The 15069-nt window shown below is 38.5% G+C and overlaps 1 protein-coding gene across 1 annotated transcript in view; it reads left to right on the forward strand.

The window, feature by feature from the left end:
• Window positions 1-2429: 2429 nt before the first annotated feature.
• The window catches only part of LOC139134871 (inter-alpha-trypsin inhibitor heavy chain H4-like), a 28044-nt gene continuing 15404 nt past the window's right edge, over window positions 2430-15069 (forward strand). Inside the window, exons 1-6 of the mRNA XM_070701945.1 lie at window positions 2430-2621; window positions 6392-6546; window positions 9119-9235; window positions 9702-9840; window positions 11909-12184; window positions 13900-14185. Coding sequence (XP_070558046.1) covers window positions 2532-2621; window positions 6392-6546; window positions 9119-9235; window positions 9702-9840; window positions 11909-12184; window positions 13900-14185 — 1063 coding nt within the window. The 5' untranslated portion in view covers window positions 2430-2531. The remainder of the gene's footprint in view (window positions 2622-6391; window positions 6547-9118; window positions 9236-9701; window positions 9841-11908; window positions 12185-13899; window positions 14186-15069) is intronic.

Genomic DNA, 15069 nt, shown 5'->3' on the forward strand with positions numbered 1-15069 from the left:
CAAAGTCGGGTGACAGAAGAGATGTTTTTAAAAGTTGTCATTCATGAGAGAGACGGAGTTTTACGTGGTCGAGACTCTTGCATTGACTGTGTCAAATTTTATGGAGAGGACGAATTTAAATTAAGGAAAGTGTAAAATGCCCTCACAAACACTTCATAGGTAATGAATGCTCTCAGCTGATAATATAAATCAGTTCAAAGGTAGTGACCTGATGACATAAAACAGCTCAGAGGATTCGGAATAATAAGTAAGCCATTTTATATTTCATTTTAAATTTCATCTCAGATCGACAGGTTTCTGAGAGCTCCCTGTGAATGAACGACTCAGAAATGAATATTTCTCTCAATGACATTGAAATTATTTTAACATAAATCATTTCTGTCATATTCATTTCATGTGACAATTTATTTATGTTGTTCTGCTTACTGAAACACTTTGAATTATTCAATCATCGAGCTCTACTCACATCGAAGAATTTGCTGTTATATGAAGACAAGCAGGGATGGAGTACAGATCTGGCGATTGTAGCATGTTTCAAAGGGCAGAACAGCACGAATACTTGCCCACACGAAACAGAATTAACCGAAATGATTTGAAAAGATGGCGACTTTGTTCCTTAAAGTTAAGCATTTCTAGGTTAGAATAACGTAATTTACAATATAAGAAAACGCTAACGAAAGGAAAATTCTGGCAGTTTGGAAGTTATCCATGGAAGTTTACCATGAAATGTGTCGATACCGACAGCACAAAAATTCGTGCTGAAGAAATTTCAGTCAGGGTGAAGATATTTCTTCCCGATGTCAATCAGCCCTTCTGCTTGTTTAACCTCCAAAGAACGCAGCTACGTAGTGCCAGTGCGTTGGAGGTCATGGACTATCCTGAGATGGCAGGCAGTGGGTAGGAAGAGTACTGTCCTGAGATGGTACGTGACTTCAGGATTGAAAAGATGGAGAAATCTTAGACATTTGAGGAAGCAGTTTTCGCGTTATGGTTAAAACAATAATCAGACACAAAGAGACATACTTACACACATACATACATGCATACATACATACATACGTACATCCACCCATCCATACATACATACATACATACATACATACATACATACATACATACATACATACATACATACATACATACATACATACATACATACATACATACAACGCAGCTACGTACACACAGACGCAAACACGCGCCAACTGACGACAAAAGCCAGCTTCGTTTAGCTAAGGCCCGACACATGGGCCAAAAACAAAGTCAAACATTCTGTGAACCTCGCGTTTTTACCATTATCATCATGAATGATGTATCTACTAAAATGTCAGAATGTTTCCTCTTGACTCGACGTATTACTGTTGATATATGATACTGGAACCATTTCACATGAACTGCTTTAACTTGCTTAGAGTCTGACGTGTTCAACCTTATGAATAGTTGACTTTCCGTCCTGTATCCAGTACAATAATTTCCCCACACTAAATATTCCAAAACTGCAACCACTTTTAAGGTAGTGTGCGCCTCGAAAGTGAAAGACTTAAAACTTTTGCTCAAACATTCCCAAGGAATCTTTCCACCATTCTCTTACCCAATCAAGAATAAAATTGGCGGTCACTGTGCAAATTTTGGTACTAGGGAAACAAGATTTACCGATATTTATAAAATGGCCGCCATCGCTGTGTTAATTCAATGGAGGAAAACATTATTTTCGAACGTCCAAAACCTAAGCCAATGAAAAGTTTTCTCACACCGAGCTTTAAAATGAACCGTCACAAGTTGTAGATCAGAAAAGAATTGTAAAAGTTTGAGAATCCGAATTTGTGTCCCCGAAGCGCGTTCTACCTTAAGTGGAAAAAGGAGAGTAAATGTCAGGCATTTCTCGAATATGGATAGCATGGAGATTATTGCGTGAAAGATTTTTAACAGCTTTTTACACGATAGATTAACATATGCGTAATGGAAAACGAAGAAAACCTTTAGAAGCCCTAAAGAAAATTGTGTATCTCCCTTGATACATGCATGAAATAAACCGACCCGTCCCAAAACCATCGCAATGCGATGGGCCCCTTAAGCTCCTACTTCTGCTCTGGCCCGGACCATAATCCTCATTGAATGACAATTTTCCAACTTAGAAAATGTAAATCGATTTGTCTGATACTGCTGTCGAAAAGCCAGTTTGCAATGTTTATATGTTTGTGCTATAAAAAGGCGTAATTAAAACTACTGTAGGAAGACAAATGTATGTCAGCCTATTTCTGATTTGAGCTGGTATGGAAGAACTTGCTGTTATCTCACATCCCCATAACTTCAAATGCTCCATAATTTGGATGGCAATAAAGTGTATGATTCCAGGTATCTGATACTTTCCCTTAACACAAATATAAAACACAGTAACACATGAATGGTTCAACTTCCCGTAGTGTTGTAATTTATTGTGACAGAGCAAGGCGTATCAGATGGCCATTATTGTTTAAAGTCCGTGGTTTGTCTCGGATACCCTTTACTTCGGGGCTTGCTAATCAACAAGCATGAACTCCCTTCTCTTGATAGTGCTCTTTCACTTTCCGATCGCGCTGGCTTACGCCAGGGGCAGAAACGGTGAAACAGGTCCTGATAAGGTAAGATACTGTAAGTTATCTATCCCATTTTATCACATGTACTATCTCAGGTGAATTTTCATCAAAGTATGGTGTAAACCCAAGTCAAGCGTCACTGATTTCGTCACTCAAAGCGTGAGTCAAATGTCTCTAATTTTGCACGTTGTAATCAGTATGGGCGATTTGTGTTTGTCTGGTTTGTTGTTTAGTTGGTTTCCAGTAATACAGGGTAAAAACACAGAACGATTGAAGCTGTGACTATACTTAAGACGTCCTTCTCTGAAGAAAAATAAGAATATTGTAATTTGTATGCCGTCACAAACTTTATCATACTCGTAGCAGGAGGTTGACTGTTAGTCGGAGCAATTGAATAACCAAAAGAACCGTTTCTGAACCCTGTTGTTTCAAAGGACGGGGTCGGTTATTATACGGTCTACTTCTGTTACAGTAATAGTAACTGTCCCAGTAAGGGTCACCTTAAATGGTTATAAATTTGTTTAGTCAGCTTTTTAAACAGCGAGTCCTATCCCTTCAGAACACAGCATTAGGCGCAGCAAAATAGAAACAACTCAAAAGAATACTCGAATCATGTAGGCACAAAAGTTCAGTCACACATTGCGAGACCGAATTCAATACTTTAAGTAAATGTAAACCAAATGGCGCCCTTGGGTTTTGATTAAGGTATATGGCAATGTATCATAAGATGTCACATAACGTTTAATTGACCATCGCCTCTCCTCGATAAGGAATGTTGTAAAGTCTCCCGACCACAAAGTTTAAAATGCGGTTACTTTGGTCGTTGCAGAGATACTGGAAAATGGATTTTAAAATGACCGGATTGCACTTTATAAGAACCGTCTGACGTATCTTCAGTGAATGGTATTACCTTAACCTTGACCATGGTTGACTTTTTCTTCTCACAAGCGGCATTTCAGATTACAGAAAAGGGTTAATGCTGTAATGGCTAGATGCACAGTTAAACGGCGGATAGGAATTCCGGTCTGTTCAGTGACATGACCGTCAGTGAAAAATCACTGAAGGTTTTTCAACAGTGTCATATATTTCTTTTTGTTAATTTTGGGAAGAAAATCCTTTCATGTGTGCGACCTTTGAACTTAACTGAGCAACTGCCAGCAAGATGAATTCTTTTTTTTGAAAAATCAAACTTTTTTCGGAAGAGCATTAACTTAAAATTTAGTTTGTGCCCATTTCATTAACTTCTGAGCGACATGACATTTATAAACATTGTCTCCAATCTAGCATGCGACCTTGACGGCATTGACTTTTTATTCATATTTCATTCGATTACTGTCGATATTATTTCAGCTTTGAACAATTGTAGCGTCTGAAAGCGCCATTTTGATTTTCAAGTTAAAGTCGTCAAAGTTATTAATTTCAATTTCAAATCGTATAAATAAAATCCAAGAGAGAAAAGATCACATTGCCAGCATAGAGAAAAGCGAAAGGTATGTTTAATTCGTTGCTTATGAATTTGATAAGTCATTGAGAGGAACAACAACGATATCACTCGGTAGCAGTCGCACGCAACTTCTTATCAATTACTGTCGTCATTTGCAGTGCAATCGTAAATAACGCATTTTTAGTCCAGGCGAAAACCTTCAGCTCGACAGAAAACGAATGAAATGGAAATGAAGTACAAATTGCCGGCAGATGTTGATTGGAATGTAACATTCATGTATCCTGGAAACGGCACCATACGAAAATGAGAAAGTACAAGTTGTTTTCCTATGAACAGCTGTTACTATGATTTCTGACGAATTTTCCTTGGTCAGTATCTGTTACTCAACTTAATGTCACTTTTGTTTTACCCGCAATTTTTCTTCACTAACTCCCAAAAGATTAAAATTGCTCCAAGAGAAATATAGGCTAAGAACAAGTGATAGAGTAAGCTCTGTAATGTTACTCTGCTCTGGGTGTACCTTCGACCAAGACGAGATTTCTCGATTGAGAGACTATGGACAGTGTCGAGCAATTCAAGCTCTACAGAGACGTCACTTGAAATTTGAAATTTCTGTTCATCGTCGGTAGTTTGTATTCTTGCATGGAACAAGGCTGGTAAAAAGCAAAAGAGGAAACATTCTTTCCTGGCAGGGGTAAACAAGACCCTTCTGAACAAAGAAGATTTAAAAATACTCAAAAGCGTATAAACTATTTAGAATTTATGACCGGAAGTTTAGGAGAGGATTGTCACATCTTTTCCCTTTCACCTTATCTCAAAGAAACAGTCAACCGACAATTTGCGATCACTTTTTCCGATTTACTCTTTATATTCGAAATGAGGACTACATTACTGTTAAGGGTGTTACACAATCAGGGGCGCGATGCACACTTTCTAACCGATGAACGTTGTACGGCTCAGTTACACTTTACCTTGCATTAACTTTTATTCTCCGATTTCAACCAGTTACTGACATACATGATTGCTACCGCCAGGTAGTATTACCTCTGGTTGTACAGAAAGGCGTTTAGAAGCCACATGGACCACATTGGCTATTGCGTGCTAATAAGTAATTTATAGAAAAATTTAACAAACGTTTGCAATTTTCGTCCGTATATCAAGAAAAAACAAAGCAAGTAATGTAATGTATCAACAATACTGAACTAGACTTTGTTAATATCCAAAATTATGATGTGTCTTTTCGTTGTATACTTGGAAAACTTATTCCAGATATATATTGCAGCAGCTGATGATTAAACTGTAATGACTTCTGAGTCTTTGTCTTTCAGTGTGAATACTACATTTGTCGCACTTCGATAACATTCTTAGGCAGCTGGGAAGTTTTAATATTAATATTTACTTGAAATTTGCGAAAGTGTACTGAAGGTAGAACGCGCCTGGGGGACAGATATTCGGACTCTCAAACTTTTACAAATCTTTTCTGATTTACCACTTGTTGGGTTCATTTTAAAGCTCTTAGGGCCTACAGGAAAAACTTTTCACCGGCTTAGTTTTTGGAAATTCGAAAATTTTATATTTCTCCATAGAGTTAACACAGGGATGGCGGTCATTGTGAATTTTAAATATCGGTAAAACTTGGGTTATTTGTTTCTCTAGTACCAAATTTGCACGGTGATCCCCGATTTTTATTCTTGGTTTAGAAAAGGGAATAGTTGCAAGATTCCTCAAGGAAAATTTGAGCAAAAGTTGAAGTCTTTCACTTTCGAGGAACGTACTACCTTAAACTTGCAACTATTACTATCGGCGATTTTGAGCCAGGCAAATGATGGCGGTAGCCATGAAAACACCCTTCACAGCAGTGCTTACATATTACATGCACTGAATATTAATGTTGGTTTTTGTGTGTTGTTAATTACTTTTTTCATTTCATTTCGCTTGATCTATGGACTGTAAGATTGTGTTTAGGCCTGTGTTAAAGAAGTTTTTGACGGCTGTGAATCAGTGACGAGGTGGAAGTCGCTGATAATTGATGCAATTTTTCAATGCAAATTTTACGCAGTTTCAGGTAAATTATAAAGTCTAAACCCAAATGGCAAATATGTGATCATTTCTGCGGTAATTTTCCCTTTCTTGTGACAGTGAGTTTCCACTTTTAATTAAAAGTATCGTTTTTCCGCTCACTTTTCTGATTGGATGACGTGTTGCGTCGTAGGCGTCACGCTTGGTCTATGTAAGTATTGCCCTCAAGAAAAAAGCGAAAACGTAACAGCATGAGCAGAATGATTCCGACAACAATTTCGTCCATCCTCTTCATCTTTTAAAGGACCAAATATAGCAGAGTTTTACTTCAACACTTTCTTATGTCAAATAGGTTGTCACCCGCAAATTCCACGTTACGTCCCGCATTACGTCACGATTCGCCAGCACCGAAGTTAAAAGCTTGGTGGAGAATAAAGCTAGCACTTCCCAAGAAGTGGTGTTTGACATGAAGATACCAGAAACGGCATTCACTTCTAGCTTCACTGTGTAAGTACTAATCAAAGATAAATATCTTCCCTATCTCGATGAGCTTTTCGTTCCGTCGGTACTTTTTTCAGAGTGCATATAATTCACTACTTCTAGCACTATGAGAAAACATATGTAAATTATGCCCACAGCACTATCGTCTGATTTCAAAAGGTTTGCAGTATGATTCTAACAAGGTTTACATTGGTTTCCTGTGATTTCCGTATATTGTCAAGAATAAATGTATGTTAATGGTCCGCGCGGATTCCTTTATGCCCAGTATACCAACAAATTAAAGAAAGTTGGCATTTTAAGGAATGTTTGTGTAAGAGTGTGTAAGTGAAGGCTTGGCCCGGGAACATAGAAAAGCAAAGGTGAAGTGTTCAGAACGACAACGGAAGCGCTCGCCCACAGTGTGTGCGAGATGATATCAGGTCATACTCAAATTCGTTCACATGATTTTTTTTTCTTTATTGATGCAAGTAAGTAGCCGATTAAACAAGCGGTGTCGGGTTTACTACTCCTCTCATAATTTTTAGAATTGAACAAATTAAGTATTTGGTTCCATGGTCGAGATGTTACCATAGATCCCCAAATTTTTAAGAAGAAAGTTTGATGGTGAAAGCGCTTTGTCCTCCTACGTACATAGTCACTGAGCAAAGCACGGCTCCAATTTGCGCTGTCGTCGGCTACTCTCGTTTTTTAGTGTGTGTGGTGAAAAAAACTAGTAAATCCGGCACAATTTCAAATGAACGCGACTTATGGTGACCTAGATCAGTTTAGATGTAATATTGTGGCACATCAAATTTTTCAACTATATATGTCATGAGTGTAATAACATAAACTGTCAATTGTTCTTTCAAAACAACATTAGTCGAATATTGTTGTCGTATATATTCATCAAAAAAGCCTTTAATTTAAAATATGCGGGAGGATTAGGGGCCAGACTCTCTCTCTCTCTCTCTCTCTCTCTCTCTCTCTCTCTCTCTCTCTCTCTCTCTCTCTCTCTCTCTCTCTCTCTCTCTCTCTCTCTCTCTCTCTCTCTCTCTAACATTTACTAAATATAGAGATTTGACACTGTTGACATACAAGTAACTCATTTCCATCCCGAATTGCTCACGTGAGCTTTAATATCATAGGTATGTATACCCAACATCTCTTGGTGTGGGTATCCGATTGTGCTCTTATGTTTCAGTTGACTACCTTTAGTATTGAACATTTTGAGCATCTCTGCCATACCTTTTATCTTGAAATTCTTCTTGTACAGACATCAACATCATGTGCTAGAAGTCCAGCTTGACCGGGTAGACAGATAGATTCAGTCGTGTGCGACCTACGACCCTTTAAAGTAAAGGGTCGTAGGTCGACTGAATCTTTCGGTCTACTTGACCTGGGTGAAAAGTTTCATCGAGTCCAATGTTCAAATAATCACGAGATGTAACACTGTTCATGGTGAAATGTGAGCCAGCACTGTTTACAGTACATAGTCTGTATAGCTTACAATGCTATGGGCGCCTATGCTGCATGAACAGCACTTATGCTGTGTACGACCCGCTTTCGCCTAATTAATATATGCTATAATGCCAAGAACTACCGCCAAAAACACATCGTCCACGTATTTTACCTCCCTTTTCGATAGATTGAACAAAAATCATACAATATATAAACTACCCTGTTGTTTCGGAATTACTCAGCCATCCACAAACCTCACTAATATCATTATAAAATGAATAGCTTTGAAGAAATGTCGTGTTTGAGGACATCCATCCTTTCTCGTGTCCAACAGACAAATAACGTAACTCGTTATCATATTAGAAACCACATAATGTATGATGCGGCCCGTGATCCATTTGTAGCGGCACCGATCGTATCTCATACAAGGCGACATGTCGATCTTCAGACGGTATGACCTTGCCGATTGCCAAATGGTTTATCTCGCTCCCTTCTACATCCATGGTTTATGTCAGAAACGCATTCACCGGGTGTACTTGTGATGAGAAAGAACTTTCACGTCATTCATATATCGCGAGATGTTGACCGATAGATGCAAGGTTGCGCTGCGCGCACATACCACAACGCATGTTCCTCAAAATTACTTCTTTCAAAGACTGATTGAGTTTTCATTTATTTGTTAACCCAAGATTAAAACATTGGTTAGGTTTACCTCTTAGCTTGAAAATGCTTTTGAAACATTTGGCGGGCGGTATTATTACATTCACAGTCCGTAAGAAAAGTATGTGAATCCAACTTTATGCTTTAACTCTTATTTTGGAAACTATCGTGATTACCTGGTTACTTATTACTTATTAGGGCTTGTAAAGGTATCTTAGTATTGATTGTCAGAGAGATGTCCTTAATTGACCCAAAGTATCTTAGTATTGATAGTCAGATAGATGTCCTTAATTGACCCAAAGGTAGAGTCTCCAATTGTTGAAACTTATGTCATAATATTTTAAAGTTTGTTGCAAACAATACGGTACAGTTGAGTTATTAATGTGTATCCCAATTGAAAGTGTATTATTTTATTTTTTCCAGTAGAATCTATTGAAAGCAAGTTTGATTAAAAGCATTTTACCTGTTTTCTTCTTCTCAGCAAAATCGGGAACAAAACGTACACTGGTCAAGTGCAGGAGAAGGAAGAAGCAAGGAGAACCTACAGCAGAGCACGAGAGAGAGGTCAGACTGCCGGTCATGTTTCTGTACGACAAAGGTTAGTACAAAACTACGTCTGAATTCAAGTATATGCGTCCATTTTAAAAAAGTTTCCCGGGTATGAGATAATTACAGATGTCATTTGTTATGACTGCATACAACATTCTATTACTGAGCTTCCTACATTCAAGACTGAGAGAGAGAGAGAGAGAGAGAGAGAGAGAGAGAGAGAGAGAGAGAGAGAGAGAGAGAGAGAGAGAGAAGAGAGAAGAGAGAGAGGAGAGAGAGAGAGAGAGAGAGAGAGAGAGAGAGAGAGAGAGAGAGAGAGAGGAGAGAGGAGAGAGAGAGAGAGAGAGAGAGAGAGAGAGAGAGAGAGAGAGAGAGACAGACAGATAGACAGACAGAGCCAGGGGAGAGAGAGGCAGGTGAGAGAAAAACAGGTAGAGAGACGGAATTTCTTACCAATAATACAATATTTGAACATTGTAAGGTTAAAAGACACATACATGTAATTTTTTATTCAGGGTGCGCGAAACAGAAACCTTTCAAGTATCCATGAATGTTGAGGCCGGAGCAAAAGCCCACTTCGTTCTCACCTACCAGGAAATATTGTTCAGACGACGCGGAATATATGAACATCGCATTAGTATCCGGCCAAATCAAGTATGTACACCGGACTTTTCAGTTATGAGTTAGCATGTAATATGCAGTCGTATTTCTTCCTTGTTTTATTTCATTTTTATCGCTTTGAAAGTTTCCATGAACACGATAGTTTTATAAATATACAAATAATTATATATATTACAGAAATAACGGGCGACGCGCTGACCATTAACGTTTATTTATGGGCAAGGGCGAGAGGAAAGCCAAAAATTAACGGGCGAGGCTTGCCGAGCCCGTTAATTTTGGCTTTCCTCTCGCCCGCGCCCATAAATAAACGTTAATGGTCAGTGCGGAGTCTGTTATATCAATTATATTATCAACGAACCCCCCAAAACCGTCAAAATTTACGAAAATTAACCGTGCGAACGACAATGCGGTCCTAGAACCTGTCAGTGAGTAGTGCGCGCGCTGCAAAAAATTTTGCAAATCCGGAGATTTTTTTGAAAAAAGCATCTAAACTTGGCCCATAAATGCTCCATTTTATTTTGTGGTTGATTATGATCTTTGTACAAATCACAATTTTCATTTTAGCCGTAAAGTTACTGTGTTTACGATATTATTCATATTCACGGGGATGAAAACAAACCATTACTGTGTATTTGTGGGCAGTCACGTGGTTCAGCTGGGCCAATTAAAACGCAATGGACTGGGCATGGTAATATATACAATATTAGCTATTTGCTGTATTGCAATTCTCTTATTGTCCAGAGAGCACTGATATTAACCTGCATTCTAACATCTTAAAATACGAATCCTAATTTCATTCTGACCGGAACTACTTACAGCTATATGCTGTAGGTGTATGCGTTGGTTTATTCATAGAGTAAAACAGCTAAGCAAACAGAACTTATGACACAGCGAAGCGTCATGTTTACTAAAGGTCAAAATGTGTCGTTTGGTCTAAGTTGTTGGCAATTGCACCAAATTACAAGCACAGTTAAAAATTTCTAGGTATTGCGATCGACAACTTTCATATTGTCACGTCTGTATGTGTTTTTTCGTCGTCAACGTCGCTGAAGACTACCGTTGTGGTCAACAGTGCACCCACAGGGTATACAAGCAATATTCGTCTAGAAATTATGAATATGATCAAATGTCATGTATTTTTAAACATTTTTTAATATTATTCAAGCCTTACCTGTGTCGAGTGTGTGGCTATTACTTACCCAGGTAAGGTAGCAGACGGCCTTATGAGCTGCTAACGAGGTATTTGGTCAGGGCGATAAGCCCCGCGTTGGCGATCGGCAGAACAAATTAATGAAGGGGATTAGGGAGGGCAATTAACAGATATAGACTGTTTTCTTTGAAATACTATACAGACATAGCTAGGTAAAGTAATAGGCACACACTAGATACAGGTAAGGCTTGTATAATGAAAAAACAATTTAATACATGACATTTATTGATCATGTTCATAACTTGCTTGCAATACCCTGTGGTGCATCAGGGCACAACTGCTGTACAACAGGTAAGCTTATCCTGTTGACCAGTTTACATATTTAGATTGTGAATTAGAATGGGCATATCCATTATTTAGCCTCAAAAAATCCCTCTACGATTGGGGGGGGGGGTAGAAGAGTGATTTTATGGGGAGCATGTCTTGCACGATATAAATCCACTTGGATGTTTTTAAAGCGACACCCACATGAATCTCTCAGCTGTCTGGCCCCTTAACATCACTTTGCAGCAGCACTATACATGACCGAATTCTTCATCTTTTTCAACATATTTTTCACATACTCCGTGTGGATGATGGCCTCATTGGTTTCCGTACTCAGGTGCTCACAGAGTAAAAGTGACACGCTCCTGGAGCATTACTATAGGGAAATAAATAACCAGAAAATCACAAAGTGACCGCCATCCATGTGTTAAAATTACGCTTAAAAACGGAAAATTTTACGATTTAAGATACAATCGGTGAGGATGAACCTGATATTTCTGCAATAACATCATTTCATCGCACCCTGAAAATGACATCAGGTTGACATGACGTCACGAATCTTACTATTACCTTTCCTTATATCCGCTGAAATATATTCACTTCGGTTGATGTGGGTTTATTTTTCAGGCCATTGGTGACATGAAAGTGAAAGTACTAATAAACGAACCACTGGGAATTGCATTCATCCAAGTACCACCCATTCAGTCCACTGCAATGGACAGATGGGTCAACCGTGATGTAGACAATCCTCTTGCCACCATTGAGAGACGATCACCGGAACAAGCACGCATCGTATTTCGACCATCGCGGGAAGAACAAATTGACGTGTCCGCTAGTGGAATTATGGGTGACTTTGTTGTCCGCTATGACGTCCATCACAAATTTGACGTCGGCGATCTGCAGGTGAGTCATGGAATAAAAAAGATAGACAGCGTAAATTTAATTATGTTTCTAATACAGGTAGATGATATGAATTTTAAAAAAACGGGCAAGGAGGGGATCATTTGTCATGATGTCCTATGGGGCTTGGAAGATGGAATGGCGAACTTTTTTTGCTCCTTGCTCCTCGTGGAATTATTTTCCAACTTGGCCAATGCTGACAACTTGTTTGACTTTATCGGAGGTGATCTTTTTCTGCACTGACCACGTCCCATATTCATGAAATGGTTTCCTTTACATGACACAACAAGCGAATTTTGAAAGAATTTTATAGTTGCAACGAAGTTGACATGTAATTGTAGGCACACGGCATCTGCTTCAATGAAGTTGGAAAGAGGAGGTTACTGAGGGCGATAACAATTAACATTGTGGACTCAGTCTATGAAAACGAAACTAAACTAATTCTGTTTAGAAATTAAGGTTGTTCCAGGCAGAAAAGCCATTAAAAAGAACACACTGAGATTTTTAAAGTCTGCATTGTGCATGAAGGGGGAGGAATTATATTCACTGCAGTCACACAAATAATCCTGCTGCTGAGAGAGGTACGGAGCGGTGTCTTCCTTCTGACACAGAAAGTTTTGAATATTACAAATTAAAATGTAGTCAGGTGATGGTGACGTCAAGGATGCTGTTTTCATAATATATCAAACACAAAACGATTATCCGCTTTACCCTGTCCACAAAGACGAAAGATTGTGGTATATACACTTGTATGGCGATATGCATCTTCTACTTCTATCGACAAATAGCATTATTATGAAGACAAAATCAATAACTGAATAAGCATATTAAGACATCTGAGGAGGTCAATTTAATAGCAAATGTTCGTGTCCTTGTCGACCCCTTGTCCAATACCATTGCGAATGCTGCGCTCATAGTTGTTTGAAATTTAAAAGGAGACGTTATAGAAATATTTCATATTGGACTGGATGACACAACATGTAATCTCTTTGACGAGTCAAGTTATGCTTGATGTCCACAACTGTGCTCACCAGATATCCTTTGGTGGAAATGGATATCCCGGCATGCTTGGGAAGTAAAGAGAAACTGTAGTAGAAGCACAATAAATAATAGCAGCAAAAATGTTTAACTGATAGACTGGGTGAAAAATGTAAGTTATAATATTCGTCATAAAGGAACCTAAATGTGTGGCATCAAAATGCTATGATATCAAACAGTCCTCGCAAACTGTTAACGGAGCTGTACGATGATAATCCTATTTCAATACAATCCCATAGTGGTCACCGGTGTTGTTTTGCTGTACGATTAGAACGGTTTCACATTGTAACAAAGTGCATGGATGATACCATTTTTCTCATTATCTTCAATGCGTTTATCGTTATCAAATCAACAGTACAAATTGATTCGTTTGATGGCCTTTGAAGTATCTCAGCACGGATCGCGTGGATCGAGACAATTTTTTTCAAGTTTCGTTGCTTTAATTGTCGTATTTTAATTCCATTAATATGCTGCTGCGCCAACCCTCGGTATGTTCACATAGTTATGCTGTTTGTAAATGTAAAGATTAAGTAGCTCTTTTGTGTTTGTAGTCTAACAAACTGTTCTTCAGAAAATCTGTTCTGCGACACCGAGTCACCATTCTATCCCCGTCCGCTTTGCAATTAATCCACGTGCTAAAAGCATTGTGCTCAAACGCTAATGTTTCTTCTATCTGGTAGGTCCGTGGCAGTTACTTTGTCCATCATTTTGCACCCGTCGGCCTGAAATCAGCCAGGAAGAATGTGGTCTTCTTAATAGATGTCAGTGGTTCCATGGCCGGACAAAAGTTAAGGCAAACAAAGTCTGCCCTTGAGCAGATTCTAGGCGACATGGGAAATAATGACAAGTTTACCATTGTGACTTTTAACGATAATGTGAACCGATGGCAAGTTCAGTTGGTGCCTGCTTCGGACGAGTTCCGCCAAATGGCAACTAACTTCGTTCATAGTCTCCACACTGGCAGAGGTGAGTACAACATTCGATTCTCTCTCCCTGTCTCTGTCTCTCTGTCTCTCTCTCTGTCTCTCTCTCACATATATCCTATATACATACACACACACAAAATTAACAAAAATCAAGTAAAAATAGTGTTCGCTGTAAATAATAACTTTTCAAAAGACTGGCCCTTGTAGTATTCTATAGAACAATACTGCTGCCTTAATTTGTGGAGATAAATAGTGAAGTATATATTCATCTTGGCATTCATTTTCAAATCCATTTTTTCGTATTCCTTCATAGAAGTACCGTAGATGTTGTTTAAAGGGACAAAGTCGGCCATTTTTCATGTATTTTGTTTGATAAGAGTTACTACTTATATTGTTTGACACGTTGAAAGATACCATAAATGGGTGACCATGCAAATATTCGACCCCGGTTTTAGACACGATACATGAAACCACCGCGAAAATGCATTAATGGTCATGACCATTAATTCATATTCGTGATGGAATCATTCAATTTGTCTAAAACCTGGGTCAAATATATGAATGGTCACCCATTCACTCAGTATCTTTCAACATGTCAAACGATAGAAGTAGTATCTTGCAGCACAAAAAAAATCATGAAAAATGGCCGACTTTGTCCCTTTTAATTCATTGAAAAAAGACATTCTTCAGAAATGCGCAAACTGTGTTGACCCCGCCGTTCAAGGGAATGAAGGTATTCAATAACCGTATAAACTTGACCGCCAACACGACATTGTAGAATATAAATTACTTTACACCGTTTTGTTTTGTCTTCGTTCCATCTAGTACTGTCAATTGATCCTTCATTCAGCAACAACGGAATATATACTTTTACCATAGGGCTAACCCGGTATCGTTAAGTTTGATGGAAGTTATTATATATAT

Source organism: Ptychodera flava, chromosome 6 (assembly GCF_041260155.1).
Source record: "Ptychodera flava strain L36383 chromosome 6, AS_Pfla_20210202, whole genome shotgun sequence".
Taxonomy (NCBI): Eukaryota; Metazoa; Hemichordata; class Enteropneusta; family Ptychoderidae; genus Ptychodera; species Ptychodera flava.